The 20,322-nt window shown below is 57.2% G+C and overlaps 1 protein-coding gene across 11 annotated transcripts in view; it reads left to right on the plus strand.

Moving 5' to 3' along the window:
- SYNGAP1 (synaptic Ras GTPase activating protein 1) overlaps positions 1–19,589 on the plus strand; it is a 65,147-nt gene extending 45,558 nt beyond the window's left edge. For 2 of the 11 annotated variants that reach the window (XM_072987131.2, XM_072987140.2), the window contains 7 exons: positions 5,032–5,233; positions 5,428–5,609; positions 6,991–7,032; positions 7,740–8,655; positions 13,275–13,448; positions 13,966–14,177; positions 14,576–15,893. In XM_072987131.2, the coding sequence (XP_072843232.2) occupies positions 5,032–5,233; positions 5,428–5,609; positions 6,991–7,032; positions 7,740–8,655; positions 13,275–13,448; positions 13,966–14,177; positions 14,576–15,242 (2,395 nt within the window). In that variant the 3' untranslated portion in view covers positions 15,243–15,893. Of the gene's footprint in view, positions 1–5,031; positions 5,234–5,427; positions 5,610–6,990; positions 7,033–7,739; positions 8,656–12,937; positions 13,449–13,965; positions 14,178–14,575; positions 15,896–15,935; positions 16,019–17,160 lie in introns of those variants that run through there. The other 9 variants (XR_012082967.2, XM_072987134.2, XM_072987137.2 and 6 more) reach the window with 9 other exon arrangements.
- The last annotated feature ends 733 nt before the right edge of the window (positions 19,590–20,322 follow it).

Here is a 20,322-nt window from a genome sequence, read left to right on the forward strand (position 1 = left end):
CTGCTCGATGCAGGAATCAAAATCAAAGGGTATCTGCCAGGTGGTCGTCTTAAGTTTCTCTCGAAGGCCTCCAGTGTTGGAGCGCTCGCCACCTCTCGAGGTCGCAGGTTCCATTGTCGTACTGCTGTAACAGCTGGGAAGTCTTCCCTGATATTCAGCCGAAATCCGGCTCTCTGCAACTGGAGCCCCTTGTTGCATGTCCTGAATGCTGGGATCCTGCCACTCCTCTGTATGACAGCCTTTTCAAAGTGCTCCCACGAGTCTTCCTTTCTCAAGGCTAAACATGCCCAGTTCTTAGGATCTTTCCTCCTAGGGCTTGATTTCCACTCCCTTAATCATCCTTGTTTCCCTCCTCTGAACTTCTTCCAGTTTGCTGGCATCCTTCTTGAAATGTGTCTTGAAATGTCTGTGAACGGAATCCATCCCCCGATGGGAGTCCCAGCCCTTACAGAGAACCACAGCCGCCTCTCCTCTCCGGTGTAGGTCCAGCCATGGGCTTTGGTGCCTCCACGGCACCAGCCGTTCAGTTCACATACATTTTGGCCCTTTGTTTTCAAGAGCTGAGAATGGCTTTTGGCTGCTCGGGCAGGCGTTTCACCCAGTATACAGCCCGCACTTTGGTCCTCCTGTTACTCCAGAAAGTGCACAACAGTTTGGGGTGAGAATTTGGAAAAAAAAAATACGAATTCCTCCAGCAAATCTGACAGGTCCAGAGATGGGTTTTCTCTTTACTCTCTCCCGTGCTGTGCCCTACGTGGTCAAGAGGGAACTCAGGGTGCGGCTACACTGCCCATATAAACCAAGAGTTGTGTTGGGGTATTATTTTATCGGTTCCGGTTGTGTGGTTTTTATGCCCCTGCCCCGATTCTCATGGGGCAGCCTCAGTTTCACTGGCTTGTAGGGAACTACACTGCTCTTTAAAGGTAAAGATTCCCCTTGACATTTAGTCCAGTCATATCCGACTCTAGGGTGCGGTGCTCATCCCCGTCTCCAAGGTGTAGAGCCAGCGTTTGTCCATAGACAGTTTCCATGGTCACGTGGCCAGCGCGACTAGACACGGAATGCTGTTACCTTCCCACTGAGGTGATACCTATTTGTCTAAACACATTTTTACATGCTTTCGAACGGCTAGGTTGGCAGGAGCTGGGATAAGCGACGGGAGCTCACTCCATCATGTGGATTCAATCTTATGATGGCTGGTCTTCTAACCCTGCAGCACAGAGGCTTCTGCGGTTTAACCCGCAGCGCTACCACGTCCCAACACAGCTCTTTAAATAGACCCAAGATTGGCAGTTAGCTCTGCCATCAGTCTATCCTGACTCCACCTGCATGCTGTCCTTGTCCATAATCATCTTGTTCCAGTTAACGTTTTCCAATTTTATTCTAAGTGGCATAGCGCTTCATCAGTGTTGCAGACAGAAAAACTCTGGAGCCTATGTGATGCCGGGCTAAAGTCAAACGGTTTATTTACATAAAAAGAGTTTGGGTAGTAAGCATGACTTCCTGATAGGGAAATCTTACACCACCCCAAACACAACACAGCATCAAAGCGTCGACACAGGGAACACCCCCGCACACAGAATACAATGACACAGCCATTCACACAAGCAAAAATGGGTCAGACAACATTGTGATGTTGAGCAATTTAAAATAAACAATCTCCCGGCAGGTGTTAAAAAAAAAAGATTCCTCAGAGAAAAGTCTGAGTGTTCCCAGCGCTTACAATAACATCATGTAGTCGGGAAATTTTGAATCGATTTGCATTATGTTAAACCCGGAGTAACTGGAGGAGCAATATGGCAACCACACCCTCAATGATTTTACCTTTATCCAGTTTCAGAGGCAGCTCCTTGTGTTACTTTGAAATTATACTTTTGTTTACCTTTGCTTCTTTTAAGGTGGAAAAGGTGCCACCCTGGTCAGTTAGTTGTTGACTGGAAAATCCAGTTCATTGCCCACTTAAGAGTTGCCTGAGATTCAGTGTAGAGAATGTTGGAGGGCAGCAGCTCATCCTTCAAGTGCCTTGTTCTGTTGCTGAGATGCTCTAGATGAGGGTGTGCCGTGGGCAACCCCCCCAACTCACCCACTGTTTTTGCAGCCCCACCCCACTTGCCTCTGTATTTCACAAGAAAGAGAATGGTCACTTCCTGAACCTTCAGGGAGCAACAAGCCATTTTTAAGGAAGGTGGGAGGACTGCCCTGCACCATTCCACAACCAGAGCTGCCCATTTTACACAACTGAAGTGCTTACCCCTGTACCAGGCACTCGGTGGCCTTATTGGCCCCTTCCAAGTCCATTATTCCACGATTCTGCAATAAAATATGGAACAAGATACAGTGGTGCCTCGCATAGCGATTGCATTGTATAACGATGAAATCGCTTTGCGATGAAGATTTTGCGATCGCTTTTGCGATCGCTTTCCGATGTTCCCTATGGGGAAATTTCGCTTTGCGATGATCGGTTCCCTGCTTGGGGAACAGATCATGGCAAAGCAAACAGCTGATCGGCGCCTCGGGAGGAGGGAGGGAAGGAGGGGTGAAGGGCCTGGCCCCATTCCCGGCGCGCAGCAACCCCTGGGGCGCCGAGCCAGAGAGCAGTTGCGGCGGGCGGCGCTGCAAAGGAGGAGGCGCCTGCCGGGGACCGGGATCAGGGTGGCAGTGGCTGGATGGGGGCGGCAGTGCACCAGAGACCCCCTCCTTGCCCGCCAAGGAGACCAGGAGTGCGGGGTTGGCTCACTGACGGTGGCTGGCGCGCCCCTTCCCTCTCCTCCTCCGCACCCACGCCTTCTTCCAGCCCGGGCTAGCTGACTGGCTGGCGAGTGATGGATTGCTGGCACGTCTATTCCCACCCACCCCTTCCCCACCCCCGGCGGCTGCATCCCTTTAACCCCTCGCTCGCCTGCCTTAGCCGGTTGTCTCCTGGGCTAGCTGGCGAGCGAGGGGTGGCCGGCGCGTCCCTTCCCACCCACCCCTTCCCCACCCCTGGCGGCTGCATCGCTTTAACCCCTCGCTCGCCTCCCTTAGCCGGGTGTCTCCTGGGCTAGCTGGCGAGCGAGGGGTGGCCGGCGCGTCCCTTCCCACCCACCCCTTCCCCACCCCTGGCGGCTGCATCGCTTTAACCCCTCGCTCGCCTCCCTTAGCCGGGTGTCTCCTGGGCTAGCTGGCGAGCGAGGGATGGCCGGCGCGTCCCTTCCCACCCACCCCTTCCCCACCCCTGGCGGCTGCATCGCTTTAACCCCTCGCTCGCCTCCCTTAGCCGGGTGTCTCCTGGGCTAGCTGGCGAGCGAGGGGTGGCCGGCGCGTCCCTTCCCACCCACCCCTTCCCCACCCCTGGCGGCTGCATCGCTTTAACCCCTCGCTCGCCTCCCTTAGCCGGGTGTCTCCTGGGCTAGCTGGCGAGCGAGGGATGGCCGGCGCGTCCCTTCCCACCCACCCCTTCCCCACCCCTGGCGGCTGCATCGCTTTAACCCCTCGCTCGCCTGCCTTAGCCGGTTGTCTCCTGGGCTAGCTGGCGAGCGAGGGGTGGCCGGCGCGTCCCTTCCCACCCACCCCTTCCCCACCCCTGGCGGCTGCATCGCTTTAACCCCTCGCTCGCCTCCCTTAGCCGGGTGTCTCCTGGGCTAGCTGGCGAGCGAGGGATGGCCGGCGCGTCCCTTCCCCACTCCCACCCCCCGGCGGCTGCATCCCTTTAACCCCTCGCTCGCCTGCCTTAGCCGGGTGTCTCCTGGGCTAGTTGGCGAGAGAGGGGTGCCCGGCGCGCCCCTTCCCACCCACCCCTTCCCCACCCCCGGTGGCTGCATCCCTCCAGCCCGCTGCTCACCAGAGAAGGACCCTCCGGCCCACCTGTTTGTGCCCCGGGAGAGCCCCGGCAAGGAGGCCGGGCGTCCTCCAGGGCTGGCTGGCAGTGGAACTTGGCTTTGCTATGATCGGTTCAGATCATAGCAATGCTTTTATAACAGCTGACTGGCGGTTTCAAAATGGCCGCCCCCTGTTTCTGGGACATATTCCTGCCTTAACGAACAGCGAAAATGGCCGCGCTATGGAGGATCTTCACTGAACTGTGAGTTTCAAGCCCATAGGAACACATTAATTAGGTTTTAATGTGTTTCTATGGGCTTTTTTGCCCCGTATAGCGACGAATCCGTATAGTGACGATTTTTCCGGAACGGATTATCGTCGCTATGCGGGGCACCACTGTATAGTAGAACTCCCCCCCCCCCCGTATTTGTGAGGGATTGGTTCCAAGCCGCAATTGCATATGCCAAAAACCATGAATAATAGTGAACTCTAGACATAACATGGTAAAGAAAAAAAATCCAGATTTTAAAAAATGTGTATTACTAGAAGTGGCCACTAGACGGCACCAGAATACAATGTATTCTTCAACAAAAAGAATTCATAGCATAGTCTCTGGCTTCCTGTAGTGGCTGGTTCTGGTAATACAAGTGAAAATAGTTTTTCCTTTTAGTATTTTTAATATTTTCAAACTGCGGATAAATGAAACTGTGAATACTAGTCCCATATGCGGTTCCTACTGTACCTCGACTGCCTTACGTGATGAAAAGATAACCACATCATTCACACTACAGCAGCATCTCTCAAGATGCTAAAACATGTGAAGCTTCTGTTGATATGGAGGGGAAAAAATCAAAGTCATCATTATTTATTGCTCACAAAACTAATGGGAGACAGTCATACTTGCCTGATTCTTTTTTATTATTATTGTAATCATTTTTTTCTCTTTTTAGTTTTTAATATTGTTTCTTACAGTGGAAACCTTTTTTATCTGCAGGATCCGTATCTGCAGTTTCACTTACGACGGCTCCCTTGCGGCCTTTGTGCCTCCCCATTGTATGTGACTCATGGGGGGGGGGAGGTTCCCTTGTATCCACGGTTTCAGGTATTCACAGTAGATCCTGGAACCAATTCCCTGCTGATACCGGGGGATCCTACTGTATGGTCAAGCTGTCTTGGGTCCTTTCTTTAGGAGAAAGGTGAGATAGGAACATTTCAAATCAATAAAACCTACAGGTTTGGGAGCAAGGAGGAATACATGGCCTTCATGAACGAGTTCCTGGAGATGGAGTGGACCAGCATGCAGCAGTTCCTCTACGAGATCTCCAACCTGGATACCCTCACCAACAGCAGCAGCTTCGAGGGCTACATCGATCTGGGCCGGGAGCTCTCCACCCTCCACGCCTTGCTCTGGGAGGTCATGCCGCAGCTCAGCAAGGTACCTGTAGCCCCCCCCCAAAAAAGGGGGGAGGATGAGGAGGGGCTGAGCTGTCCAGGTAGGGTCCCCGAGCAGGGCCCTGGAGCCACCCTGCGGCGGCCTTTGGAGAGAGGCGAGGGGGGCTCAGGGCTCCCGGCTGGTGGCTCATGGGGGGGGAACCCACGGTGCATCGCTTTGCTTGCCTCTCCTCTCAGGAAGCCCTGATCAAGCTGGGGCCCCTGCCCAGGCTCCTCAATGACATCAGCCTCGCTCTCAGGAATCCCCACATCCAGCGGCAACCCAGCCACCAGGGTGAGCGGCTACAGCCCAAGCCGGTCATCCTTCGCGGGCCGTCCACCGACCTGCAGTCCTCCTACATGATGCGCGACCTCAACAGGTGAGGCTCTTTTGCACTAGCCCCTCCCCTCCCCTTGCCCCGGGGGGGGGAAAGGACAGATAAAAGGCCCCGAGGGAGTGTCCCCCCCCCTCGAGAAAGATCCTTGGGCATGTGGCTTCTTTTGCAAGGGAAGGCTGCCTTCAGATTTCCCAGGAAGGCAGCATCCATATATATATATACACACACACACACACACACACACACACACACACACACACACACACACACACACACACACACACACACACACACACCCATAGGCGCCCACCCTTTCCCCCCGCCCTTGGGCTTAATAATTTAATAAGTGTATTAAATGTTTTACATGTGCAAAGTAAAAAAAAGTTTAAATTAACCAAAAAAAAGAGTGATCATTGAATATATGCAGGTAGACTATATAAAAGGAATATATGTGTATGTAATTAATTAATGGGGTTAATTAAAGTTTGCCGTTGCTATTGCGTTGTTCATGAGGTAGACAAGAAGGTTTCCCCCAGGAAACAAACTTTTCCAAGGGGGGGGGAGGTATGTGGTGGATGCCCGGGTCACTCACTCCTGTCAATCACCTTGGAACCTCATTTGCATGAGCCAATGGGAGGGCAGGAGGGGCGGAGGCAGAGTCTGGCGAGGGAGTCAGTTGTGTCAGTTAGGCTGTTAGGGCAACTCTCCAACTGACTAACTGACAAACCTCTGCCTCTCCTGTCCTCTCATTGGCTGATCCACATGAGGTTCCGCTGTGACTGACAGGAGAGACTTGGGCATCCCTCACATCCTTGGAAAAGTTCGTTTCCTGGGGGAATCCTTATTGTTGACCGTCATGAACAACGCCATAGCAAACTTTTAACACATTTTCTCTCTTTTATGTTAAATATTACATCTATCTATCTGTCTGTCTGTCTGTCTGTCTGTCTGTCTGTCTACCTACCTACCTACCTACCTACCTACCTACCTACCTACCTATCTATCTATCTATCTATCTATCTATCTATCTATCTATCTATCTATCTATCTATCTATCTATCTATCTATCTATCTATCTATCTATCTAATCTATCTATCTATCTATCTATCTATCTATCTACGTATATAGTACTGTATATAGCCATATATTCTGTTATCAAAATTTTACATACATATATATTTCTTTTATATAGCATATATTCATATATTCTGTTATCAATTTCTCTTTTGATTATATCAAACTTATTACTTCACACACTTAAAACCTTTATTTAAACGTGTTCAAATAGCAGGATGGGTGTGGGGAGCGGTCTGCAGGGAGACCCTTGCCCGGATCAAATAGGGATCAGGCTGAGGCGCCCCCCCCTCTGTCTCTGGGATCCTCGCTTGATCTCTCCTCTCTCTCTCTCTCTCTCTCCAACAGTTCTGTGGACATGCAGCCCTACATGATGCGAGGCATCAACAGGTGAGTCCTGCCATGGGCCAGGAGGGGCCCGGGGTGGGGTGGGGCTCCTTTTCCATGGCGCCACCATTCCTGCCAGTTCCCCCCCCCTTGACGGGCCAGACCCACAGAGCAAGGGCAGGGATCCTGACTCCTGCAGGAGGGCTCAAGACCCACAGGTGGACTTTTGTGGAGAGAAAAAGCTCTTTCTGGGTAGGTGGCGGCTGCTGTTGGTGGGTGCAATTCGTCACAGACGATTATGGGCTGCCCCGTGTTCCCTTCTGCTCGGCTCCTCTCTCCCATGTTCCCCCTTGCTGTGTGAGGAAGGAATGAGAGGGCTGTTCACACGGAGGAGGACGGTTCTGGGTGGCCACCAGCCGGTCGTCCAGAGAGCTCCTTTTTACCGCCGTTCACCAGGACCTGGGGAACCAGAGGAAGGGGGGATGTCCCCCCCCGTGCCCTGCTTCTGGGTCTCCCTTGGCGCCAGCTGTTTGGCCACCACGGGAAGGAACCGTTGCCCGTGAGAAGCCCTTGGTCTCACACACGTCTCGGGATTTTCAGCCCCCTGAAACGCAGGTCGAGAGTTGGTTCTTCCCCCCCCCCAAACACCCCTCGACAGAAAGGCAGCATCGTGGCAGCTGCTGGGCTCAGAGGAGGAGGATCCGGAGGCTCTGGCCCTTTCCTCACCCCGTGCCCTGTGCCGGCCGCCCCCTCCCCCACTTTCCCCACAGCTCCATGGACATGACCCGGTTGCCTTCGCCCACCAAGGAGAAGGGCTCGAAAGACATCTTCTTTGTGGCCCGGCCCCCGCTGGCCCGCTCCTCGCCCGCCTACTGCACCAGCAGCTCGGACATCACGGAGCCGGACCAGAAGGTGTTGAGCGTCAACAAGAGCGTCTCCATGCTGGACCTGCAGGACAGCCGCATGAACAGCATCTCCAACCTCCACAGTGTGGGCGACATGCTCAACAGCAGCCAGGCCTCCATCACGGCCGGCCTCGGGCTCCGGCCCAGCCGCCTCTCCCAGGGCAGCGGCTCCAGCATCGCCGCTGGCCTCCGGCTCAGCCAGATGGGTGTCACCACCGACGGGGGGCCCGGAGGCCCCGGAGGCGGAGGCACCTCCTCGGCCCAGCAGCTCAGGATCCCCCTGTCCTTCCAGAACCCCCTCTTCCACATGGCCTCCGACGGACCGGCCCCCGGCGGCCCCCTCCACGCGCACCCGCACCGGCCAGCCGAGGGCAACCCGGACGCCTTCGCCCCTTTCCACGGCTACAGCAAGAGTGAGGACCTCTCCACCAGCAAGCACATCATCCACAGCCACAGCTACAGCGACGAGTTCACCCGCCAGGGCTCTGAGTTCACCAAGCGCCAGCTCTCCCTGCAGGAGAACCTCCAGAACATGCTCTCCCCGCCCCAGATCACCATCGGGCCCCAGCCCCAGCGCACCAGCGCCCCGCCGCCCCCGCAGCCCCAGCCCCCGCTCCAGCGGGGCAAATCCCAGCAACTCACTGTCTCGGCCGCCCAGAAACCCCGGCCCTCCAGCGGCAACCTCCTCCAGCCAGAGGCCCCGTACGGCCCGCCCCGCAGCCGCCAGCAGTCCATCAACAAGGAGACCCCCTCCGCTCTCAAGCCATCAATCACCAAGCAGGTGGGTGGAAGCCGGCAGGGGTGATAGGGGTGGGGAGGTGGGTGGGGAGAAGAGGGGCCCTCCCGGAGAAGGGCTAGAGCGTCTGTGGAAGTCCGCCGGCTGGTGTGGACACGCTCCAAGAGGACTGTGGCCCACGGACTCTGGAGCTCTTGATCTCCAGTGGCCCAACTGCAGTACTGCAGTCACAACTCTGCTCCAAACCTGAGTTTGATCCTGCCAGGCTCAGGTCGCCCGCTGAAGGTTCACTCAGCCTTCCATTGAGTACCCAGCTTGCTGGGCGTGTGGGTGCGCAAGGTGTAGCCTGCATAACTGAATTGTAAACTGACTAGAGAGTGGTTGAAGTGCTATGGGATGGGACATAAGCAGCACACCATTTCCTTTCCTTTGCTGCTCGCTCTGGGCTCGAGCCGGCGGACCTCCACAACCACTCTAGGTAGATCTTTTTATTAACGATAGATCTGTTTATTCACGATCTGTTCTGGGATCTGGATTCCACTTTTATACAGAACCTGGGTGTGCATTCTGAATTTAATTAAATTACACTGACAATAAGGCACAATTGTTCCACGAATCAGTGAGTGAGACGGAGCGAAGTGTTAACAGTAGAAGGAAAGCAGCTGAGGCCGAAACTTTGACCGAAATCCCAGGGGCAAGTCGCTATGCAAGTAAGCTCCTTGAATCCATGAGGATTGGCTGAGTCGGCTCCACTGTTAAGTGCCACCGATTCAATGGGCCTGCTTGCGTTCTGACGGGCTACAGGGTTCAGCCATTAAAACAATAGACCAATTAAAAGAGTGAAGTAGAGATTTCAGGGCTCTGATCAAACACCATAAAACGACCCAACAGAACAGGGAAGGCTTGGCCAAGCTGGTAAGCACCACCCTTTACTCACGCTTGCCGGAGGCCCACCTCGGAGGAAGACCTTTGTGACCACGCAGGCTGGTGTTGAAGAAGTCACCGCTGAGTGCTCAAGGGATGCAGAAACCATCTGGACCTGAAGTGAGAAGCAAGAGAAGGAGAGAGGAGCTGGCAGACCCCTGCAACGGCCCTCTGAGTTTGCCTTCTTCCTTCGCCCGGCCACCTCCAACTTAGGGCGGCCTGAGGTTTTCCATCTCTTCTTTTCATCTTCCTCCTTTCCTGCTGTCTTTTACCTTGCAGTAAAAGACATTTCCCGCAGTAGGGCTCCTCCTCTCCATGACCCAGTCTCTCCCCTCTGAGGAGGAAGACCCAACTGGCTTTGTCCGGCGACTGAGGGGGCACATCGGGCACCCTGACCAAGGAGGATCGGAGTCGGTGCCCGAGGGTGGCTTCATGCATTCACCAGAGACTTGCGTTAGCCCTGTTTGTTCCACCAGCTGTTTCTGGACCAGCTTGATCGAATCCAAGACCAGGCTGCCCTCAGACAAGCAGTCCTCGATGGGCAGTGCAGGGCTTGAGGCTCTGGCCACAGCCAGAAGAAACCACGAGGCCGCAGCTCTCCTCAGGGGTCACCGAAGGTCTCTGCTGAATTCTTTCCTTCAATGACGGCATCAGCAACAGCAGGTGGATTCAAGATGGGACAGACCTTTGCTGATGGATGGAGTCCTCGCTTCCTCTCCTTCCTTCCCTCCTTCCTTCTCTCCCCAGTCCCTCCTCTCCTTCCTTCTTTCTCTCCCTCCCTCCACTCCTTCCTTCTCTCCTTCCTTCCTTCTCTCCCTCCCTCCACTCCTTCCTTCCTTCTTCCTCCTCTCCTTCCTTCCACTCCTTCCTTCCTTCTCTCCTTCCTTCCACTCCTTCCGTCCTTCTCTCCCTCCCTCCACTCCTTCTTTCCTTCTCTCCCTCCCTCCACTCCTTCTTTCCTTCTCTCCCTCCCTCCAATCCTTCCTTCTCTCCTTCCTTCTCTTCCTTCCTTCTCTTCCTCCCTCCTTCCTCTTCTCCTTCCTTCTCTCCTTCCTTCTTCTCTCCCTCCCTCCCTCCCTCCCTTCCTCCTTCCTTCTCTTCCTCCTTCCTTTCTTCTCTCCCTCCCTCCCTTCCCTTGGCCCACGTAACTCAAGCCAACCTTAGAAAGGAACTAAACCTCACCTAGAGGATGAAGGAACACTTCCTACGTCCACAGCCCAGCACTGCTGTCACAGCAGAACTGCCACAGATTAGCTGGGGACCACGGAGGAAGGGCAGCGGCTGTCCAGCCACGATGGATGAGGCCAGGAGGTCGTAGCCATCAAAGTCTGTCAGAGCAGCCTCACGCGTCCCTGTGACAGGCCAGGACACGCTCCTTGCGTGAACTTCGGAGAACTCTGTTCTTTGAGGTGGTGCCTGGAGAGGTCATTAAAGGCCTCTGCTGTGCTTTTAGCAGGGAAACAGAAAAGATTCACACAGACAGCTTCCTCCACATCAAGTGGGCACAAAACCGGACTGCCTTGGCTAGCCCCCCCCCTCAAAGACATGGCAGGAACCAGCCACCCACCCACCCCCATGCACCCTAGATCCTGCCAGAAGGAGAGGATGTGGAAGGAGCACCAGAAGCAGGGGTGGGGAGAAATCTCATTCCCGTCTCTTTCCGCCCCCTCCCAGGCCGGATCCAGAGGGTGGTGCGCTCTGCCCCAGTACAGTTCTTGGGTCCCCCAAGATTCTTGGATTAAAACTCCCAGAGGAAGCCTTTGCCACCAGCTGTGCCGGCCTGGATCTCTGGGACTTGTAGTCCAAGAACCTCTGGGGACTCTAGGTTGGAAACCACGGGTTCATAGCAAACGAGTGTTGGAGGACTTCCGGTACGGCCGCTCGGTCTTTGTTTTTGGCTATCAAGTGAATGATCCGATTTGAGAGCCAGATTGACTTTGGGTGAAATTAGAAAGCCAGGTGAGCTCCCACCAACGGAGAGGTTTCTAGCTGCTACCCAGAAGGTCTCAGGGAATCTGCTCTAGGGAAAGAAATCCAGGCTTTGGAATGGAAGAGGGGACCTGCTATAGGTATGGCCCTCTCTGGCAGATCTCAAGACCCAGGAAGGTTCATCTGGGCACCCGAAGACTTTCAGCTTCCTCCCAAGTTATTTACGGAACGTGCTGGACAACAGAAAAATAGTTGCCAATATGTAATTTGTTTCTAAGCTTGAGCTCCTCAGTTAAGAATGGAGTTGCTGTACTCTGTTAAAGTGTCACCCAGCCAGTCTCCTGGGGCAGACCCATGTGTAATGTTTTGCTGTAGTCTAAGCTACGTGTCCCCAGACCACAGTGAACTTTGGCTCAGCCGGCCTGTCTCCAAAGGGATGCCTTCTCCCGACACATATGCCAGCCTTCGCCACAGAGAGACACGGACAGCCACGGGGGATTTGGGGAAACGCATGGGGTTAGAAGGAAGGAGAAATGAATTTCCCAGGAAAGGCAGGGCTTCTTTCAATAACCAGTCCTGGGCAGGGCGTGGAGAGAAGGTGGAAGAGGAGCCATTTGGGGCCAAATGCACGGGGGGGGGGGGAGAATCACAGAGGCACCTCAACCTGAGGCAAACCCGATGGGGGTGGAAAGAGAGCCACCCTCGGGACTGACAGGCGGTGGGAGACCTTGGACTATCCCTGCCCCATGGCTTATAGGCTGCGTGTGGTGGACCAGATGAAAGGCAGTGCTGCCTATGAGGAAGGCCATCCTCTGTAGCTCATTTTCCGGACAAAAATTTGCTGGCAGTCGGTCAGAGAAAATCTCCCCCCCCCAAAAAAAATCTTTGACCATGTTTCAGGAACAGAAATCATGCTTGAAATTCAAGTTACTTGGAATTTAGATATTTTGCTGTTGTTGTTGAGTTTAGAGACGGGCACAAACCTCGACTCAGAGGCTCATGTCCAGTTCATGCACACAGCAGCACAAGGGCCATGCGCTTCTCCTACCTGTCTGGCCAACAACTCACTCAACAGTCGAGAGTGTGCTCCTCCCCTCCTCCTCTTTGGCTGTTCAACCAGTCACTGGCAGGAGCACGAGATTGGCCCTCCCGCCTCCTTGTCTGAGTGGGCAATCAGCCAAGGAGGCGGGGCAGGGAAGCATTTGCTCCTGCCGGGGACTGGCTGAACAGCTGAAGAGGAGGGGGAGAAGGAGCACGCCTGGCGGAATCCGGCCTGGGAGGTGGGGGAAAGGATTGTGCAGCATCTGTGATGCCCTGCATATAAACAGCATGAACCTACGAACCGAGGTTCGTGCCCATCTCTAGTTGAGTTGTATTAATATATGCGTATTTTTCTTTTCTGTTTTTCTTTTATTATGTTAGAGCAGGCAGTACCTTTTCTTATGTTGTCTCTGTACATTTATTTATTTTTTAGAAAAATTAAAAGGTTGGCCACAAAGAATGCAATTTGAACGCCTGAAAAAGTTAAGTTAAATGCTCCTCAGAGATACTGTTAAAAATGCTGGTGGCCTCACTCACCCTGTCCTTCCTTCCTTCCTTCCTTCCTTCCTTCCTTCCTTCCTTCCTTCCTTCCTTCCTTCCTTCCTTCCTTCCTTCCTTCCTTCCTTCCTTCCTTCCTTCCTATCTGTCCATCCTTCCTCCCTGCCTTCCCTCACTCCATCCTTTCCTCCCATCCTTCTTTCCCTCCACCCCTTCCTCCCTGCCTTCCTCCCTGCCTTCCTTCATTCCATCCCTTCCTTCTCCTCCGGCAGCAATCACACACGCCTTCGACGCTCAACCCCGCCATGCCAGCCTCCGAGCGGACGGTCGCCTGGGTCTCCAACATGCCCCACCTCTCTGCGGACATTGAGAGCTCCCACATTGAGCGGGAGGAGTACAAGCTGAAAGAGTACTCCAAGTCCATGGACGAGAGTCGGTTGGACAGGGTACGGGGGGGGGGGGACAACACACCCAGAGCTTCCGGCAGCTGACCCCTGGAAGCGGATAACATGGGTGGGGGGTCCGTGGGGAGGCGGACCCAAGGCCCCTCTCCTCTTGAAGGCTGTCTTCGCCACATTCAACTCCGCTTTAAACTGGAGGGGGAGAGAGAATAGAGACAGCCGTCAGAGGTTTTTTTGGAGGAAGACTGGCCAGTCTGATCATGGCTGCCAACCAACGTCCTCCATGGCCTTGGCTAGCTCAGGATGGGCAGGGAGCAGCCAGCCACGGCCTGCCCACCGGGGGGGCGGCACATGGGCTGCCAGGCTGATTCCAGTGTTTCCAGGGTAGAAGGTGTGTGGAAGGGGCCTCTACTCAAGAGACCTCCCTCAGGCCGGAGGCTGGCTGAGGGGGCCGCCAGCCGCACACCCCCTCTCCTTTTGGGGCCACAGGGTGGGGTGCCCGGGGCTGGACGAGGAAAGCCTCTGAGCGCCCTGCTTCCTTCCTCCTCTCTTGGGCTCCCAGGTGAAGGAATACGAGGAGGAGATCCACTCCCTGAAGGAGCGCCTCCACATGTCCAACCGGAAGCTGGAGGAGTACGAGCGGCGGCTGCTGACCCAGGAGGAGCAGACCAGCAAGATCCTCCAGCAATATCAGCAGCGGCTGGAGCAGAGCGAGAAGCGCCTCCGGCAGCAGCAGGTGGAGAAGGACTCGCAAATCAAGAGCATCATTGGCAGGTGAGCTGCAGGGCGGGGCCCCCCGGGGAGAAATGGGGGACACAGGGTGGCCCTAAAAATGGGTGGGCACCCTCCCAGGCGAGACAGATCTCCCACCCACCCACTCCCTGCAGCCACGAGGTGGGTCCAGCGGCAGGCAGGTGGGTAGAGAGGAAAGTGGGTGGGTGGATGGGGGGTCACAGCTTCCTCCTTCCTGCCCCTGGCAGCTGTTCCCTTGGGAAGAGGGGGGCAGGAGGGGTGTCCCTGAGGAAAGGGAGGGGCTCCTCACCGGCGGGGTCTCGGGCTCCCCCGCGGCCCCGTCGTCCTCGGGAGCCCCCTTCCCGCAACAGCTGGCGGCCCCGGCTCCCGCCGCCTGCCTGCTGGCTGGGTCGGGGGGGCCCGGATTGACTCCAGTGAAGCCTGTCCCTGCAGGTTGATGCTGGTGGAGGAGGAGCTGCGCAGGGATCACTCGGCCGCCCTCGACGCCTCCGAACCGCGGAAGCGGCTGCTCGACGCTCAGGTGGAAATTACAATGTCATTGTTCTTTTCTGTGTCTTCATGGTCTCATTCCACCCCTTCCTTCCACCCCTTCCTGCCCGACTCCCCCACCCAACCTGGTCCTCGTCTCTGCCCGCCTGCCCTTTGGTCTGGGCCTGCGCCCCCCCACCCCATCCCTGCAGCTGCGTGCACGCTTCTGGGGGTCCACCTGTCCGGCCTGTCCCATCTGTCTGTCTGTGCTTCTGCCTGTCTGTGCTTCTGGCTGCCCTCCCTGTGTGGGGCCGGGCCCTGGGAGGGGGGGAGGGAGAGAGAGAGGCCGGAGGAAGCCAGGCTGAAGGGGGTCTCACCCCACAAGGAGGCAGCCGTCAGCAAGGAAGGGCTGCTGTGGGGCTGGGGGCAAGCCGTGCGTGGGGCCTGAGAGCCCCACTCCAGAGGCACAGAGGAGAGGGCCGTCCGGGCCCTGTGAGTGGACGGGACACTCCCGCGTGGGAAAGGAAATTCATCCCTGTGGGGTGGGCCCATAACCCAGAGGAGACGTATCCTGAGCAGAGTAAGGCCCCTTTGCACCCCACCCTGGAGAGGGGCTGACCCCCATCCACCCCCATCCGGCCTGGGTTTCATTCCCCCCCCCCGACTCTTCTCCAGCAAGCAACCCCTCCTCATGCCGGAGAGAGATGGCTTGTCCCTGGGAGGAAGACCTCTCCCAACACTCCCCCCCCCAGTAAATCCCAGCCATTCTCCCCACCTCCACCCATCATCATCCCCTTGCTAGACAACGGGGGGGGGGGTCCTGCTGCAGGAAAACAAAGGTGGGATCTCCGGAGGGAGCCAGGAGAGCTCTTTGGGGTGAGGGGGAATCAAGCTGGACCTGCTGCTGAGTCAGCTGCACGTGAGGGGTGGGGGTGGGGAGCGAGAGGGAGTGCTCCCCCCACTGCTCTTTGGCTTGGAGTTGTTGGGTGAGGGGGGGCAGATGGCAAGGCAGGGAATGGTCAGCCCCACCCCACCCCAAAGGCTTGGCATACCTGCCCATTCACCTCCCTGGCATTGCAAGGAGACATGGTGGGGGGGGGGCTGAGCGTTGCTGCTGCTGTTCCCCCCCCCAACACACACGCGCACACACACACATGGCCTGCCCTCACGGGACCTCCTCCACCACTGCCCCATGGGTGGCCTGCATTCCCCCCACTCTGTTCCCCGCCCAGACACACACACACACACACACACACACACACACACACACACTGGGGCCTTGATCCGTATGTTTTTTCCATTTCATCCTAGCGGTTCAGCAGGTAACTCTCTATGACTCTTCCTTTGTCACATGGAGGGACCGGGGGCACCCTCGCCGTGCGGTAGCAGACCAGGTGGGTTCTGCACACGCCCCCCCTTGCCCCCTCCCTTCCCCTCCCCCCACCCCCACCCCAGAGTAGCTCTTCGGCCCCTCCCCCTTGCACCTACCTGAGACCCTTGGTAGGTTCCTCTGTACTTATTTGTTGGGAGGGGGGGTTCGGGTCCGGCTCTGATGCTCCCCCCCTGCAGGGCTTGGCCTCAGGTGCGCTCGCATGTGTCTTTGTGTGTGTTCGGGGGCATGTTCAACCAGGATTCCTACCCACCTGCCCCAATTTCCTCCTGTTCACACCAGAGTCGGCCCTGGATGGACTTGCTCCAGGTGTGCCCCACCTGGGGTGGTGTGTGTGTGATGGGGGTGGGGCTTCTGGAGCTTCGAAATCTTTCAGGTGAAGAGGAGCAAAAAGGTGTGCAGAGGGTGGTGTGTCAAAAAGGGAGTGTAAAGAGGGAGCAGAGAAGAGCCTTTCGAACCCCCTCCTCCTGTATCCCCTACTAAAGCTATCCCAGGCCCTGCCTGACCTGAAAATGCTCCCCCCACGCCCTCCTGCACTGCTCTTGCCCCCCCCCCCCGCTGTCCTTGTCTGGTGTCTGTCCTCACCCCCCCCCATTCCACCAGACACCCCCCACTGCGCTTCCCTTCTGACGTGCGTTCGTCCGTCGAAGTGGGGAGGGGGGCAAGGGGCCTTGTTTGTGTGTCCTGGCGGGGAGAGTGCAGGAGACCCCCCCAAAAAAAATCTGGAAAAGAGGGGGCCTGAGTGCTCCTGGCCAAGGGGGGGTCGGTCGCGTGGTGGAAGCTGGCACCAAGAGGTTAGTGCCAGAAGGCGGGAAGAGGGAAGGGGCCTGTCTCTTGGGGGGGGGGGAGAAGTCGGGCGCTGAGTTGGGTTGGGAAAAGTGGGATGGGGGGGTTCCTCCCCAAGCAGCCCCCAGAAACTCAGCGGCCAGCCCACGGGAGACCCCTGGGGGGGCTGGGCGGGAAGAGGGAGCCCATGATTTTCGGGGTGGTTCCTGGGGGTCCGGACGCCCCTCGGGACGCCTTTCCTGGGGGGTGTGAGGGGGTGTGTGGAAAACCGTGCGCAGGGTGGAGGGGGGGACTGCAGCGGCGCCCCCTACCGTCAATAAATAAGCGCCGCTCTCTCTCCCCTTTCTGTCTCCGCTGCAGGAGAGGCAGTTTTCCGCCGTGGGTGCAGCAAACCCGCGTCTGAGCGTCGCGCTGGGATCCCCCTGGAACGGGATCCTACCCGGGCAACCGCCTCCGCCCCCGCGACTCCAGATCACGGAAAATGGAGAGTTTCGCAACACCGCGTCTGAGCACTAGCGACAGCCCCCCCCCCGCGCCCCAGACCACCAAACCCCCCCCCCACCTCGAAGCAGCAAGCAGCAGCACCGGCGGCGGCGGCGGCGGGGGACGGGGGGGGGGAAGGAGGACGGGGGGCGTGCGCGCGCCCAACCCCCTCGTGTGCGCGCCTGGGGGCGGGGGGGGGGACAGCTATGATCCAGGTCAACAGGGGCGCGCGGGGGGGGGGGGCAAAAGGTCCAGATGCATTTTCAGGGTGTTTTATAGCAGGACACAGACGACAATCTTAAACTCCCCTCCTTCCCTCTCTCTCTCTCTTCCCCCCCCCCCCCAGTTTCTCGAAGCAGGAGAGCGGGCGAGGGTCTTCCTGCCCCGCTTTATCCCCCCCCCCCGCCTCAACTACCCCCACCCTAAACCCCCCCCATGGATTTCTCAGGAGTGGCATTGCCTCCCTTTTCCTCCGCATGGGCCGCAACGCTGCTGCCGGCTTTTTTTTTTAAGGCAGCAGGAGGGGGGGTTGCTTTGCCCCCCCTCGACCCCGCTCCCCACCCCCCACCCACCCCGTCTTTGCTGCTGGGAGAGCAGCGCTCGGCCTCCGGGGTAGGCTGGTCCCGATTCCCGTGTAAGCCAGCTCCCTTGGACGGGGTGGGAGGGTCGCGCCCCATCCCAGGACACACACACCCCCGCCGCCGCCGCCGCCGCCTCCCTGGCTGTTGGAAGACAACCCCCCCCCCGCCTCCCTTTGCCTCTTCTGCGACGTGGGGGGGGGAGGAAGAGGAGGCTGGAACAGGAGGGGGGGCTGCTCTGCGCAGGCCACACAGACACACTCACCCAGGCGCCGGCAAGTCGAGGCAGCGCCTCCAAAATCACCCCCCCCCTTCCTAAAAGGGGCCAAGTCCCTTCCCTTCCCCCCCCACGGCCCATATCCTCCTCCCCTCCTTCATCTGACAAAGGGCTTCGCCTGCTCTGTACAGTGCCCCCCCCGCGCGCGCCTTTCTTTCTGGACCTTCCTCTCCAAGCAGGACACCGCTCTCTTTCCTTCTACGGGGCAAGGAGGAGGAGGAGGATGAGGATGCTCGCTCTTTCCCTTCCTCCATGCCCTCCCTGCCTCCCCGGCTTGGATCCCTGTGTTTGTTTGTTTTGTTTGGAGGGGGGGGAAGCGAACCGGTCGCGGGGGGGGTGTCCGCTAGTCAAAACTCTCTCAAAGAAGCCATTGATTTTAAAAAGTTTTTTTTGGTGTGTGTGTGGGGGGAAATTGCTCAGCTGCAGGGTGCTCAGGGGTGGGGTGGGGGCGGGCTGGGGATGGGATGGGGGATCCCCCCCCGTCCCTCACGCCTGCCGGAGGGAGAAGCGGAGGGGAGGGGGGCCCTGGGGATTCCCCCCCCCACTCGCGTGGTGCTCGCTCGCTCGCCGTCCGTCCGTCCCGTCCGTCCGCGCTTCTGGGTTTCTGAGCTGCCGCCGCCGCCGCTACCGCTGCTACTACTTGGGTGGAGTCTCCGTCGTGGGTCGTTTCTTCTTTCTGGCTATCTCCCGGCGCATCTCTCTTTTGCCCCCCCCCACAGACTTTCGCCCCCCCCCTGCCACCCCCTCCTCCTTTATCCTTTTCTCTCCCCCCCCTTCTTCCCTCTGACTCCCTTTGCTCTTTCTGAACCGGATTTCTTTTGCAACAATTCTCTCGCTCTTGCTTTGTTCCCCCCCCCCCTCACAGAACCCTCTTTCTTTTTCCTTCCTCCCCCCCCCCGCCCACCTCCATCCCACCCCGGACAAGGACGGTGGCTCCGGCGGCGCCGTAGATATTTATACGTATTATTATGATGAATTATTATGATGATGATTAATTATTGATTATTAATTATTATTATTATATAAAAGTTTGTACATATGTGAAATCCTAATTTCCCCCCTCCGCTTCCCCCCCCCCAAGCAGCCTGCTCCCCACGGACTGCCCCCCCAGGTGTAATTACCGCGGGATTTGTACTGTATATAAGATGAGCTCTCTCAATTTCTCTCTCTCTCTCTCCTCCCCCCACCCTGCCCTCTGTGACCTCAGTCCCCCCCTGTACATATCTCCCCCCCCTTTGGAAGAGAGTCCGAGCCATGGGGCAAATGGGCCTCAGCCTTACTTTCACCCCCCTGGCAGCTCTCCCTCTCCCCTTCTTTGGCCCTCAATCTCTCTCTCTCTCAAGCTCTCAAGTTTATTTTATGTCAAATTTATTTTTTCTCCCTCTCTTTTTTTTCTGGAGTGTGTGGTGACAACAGAAGAAAATGTTTAATAAAAAGCAATTGGTCTTTTACGCCATTAGCAGCTGCGAAGACACTGGTGGGGGGTGGGTGGGGGGTGAGGTTGCGCCTTAGTGGACCCCCACCCCCCATCTGCCCACGCTTTCAGCCCTCCAGGATCTGAGCCACGGAACGGACGGGTGATGCCAGGCGGGCATCAGATCCACCAGCCTGCCTCTGTCTCGCACACACACGCCCTGCGAGGATACAAGGCCGTCCACCCTCCCCCCCCAGTCACCGCCATCACCATCTTGGAAACCTTCCTCCAGGTGGGGATGGGGGTGACCTCGCAGTCCCCAGCTTGCCCCACCTGCTCTCGCAGCCCCTCTTGGCATTTTCCCCCATGGCTCCGTTCTGCTAAAGCGGAGGACGGTGGGCTGGCAACACCTTGTTGAGCCAGAAGGCGAGGGTGGGAGACGGGCATACCCCACCAGGAGAACGGAGGGCATCAAAAAAGAGGGGGGGGGGAGGCAGGGTTGGTGACTGGGTGCAGCCGGACGAAAAGAGCCTTTAGCCCAGAAAGGAAGCCCCGATTCGACCAGAAGGGTGTGATCACTTCCTGTTTTGTACACATGGTTGACTTCAACGTTGCCTTCTTTGGGCCCCCATCAGCCTTTTGGCTTCTCCAAGGAATGGAGTGTGTATGTGCCGGAGGGAGTCGAGCAGCCTCTCAGGTGAGGGCATCTCTCTTGCATGCCAGGTATGGGGGCTGGCGGGCATTACTCCACCAGCAGAAAAGAGGCTCTG

This window comes from Pogona vitticeps, chromosome 2, assembly GCF_051106095.1.
Source record: "Pogona vitticeps strain Pit_001003342236 chromosome 2, PviZW2.1, whole genome shotgun sequence".
Taxonomy (NCBI): Eukaryota; Metazoa; Chordata; class Lepidosauria; order Squamata; family Agamidae; genus Pogona; species Pogona vitticeps.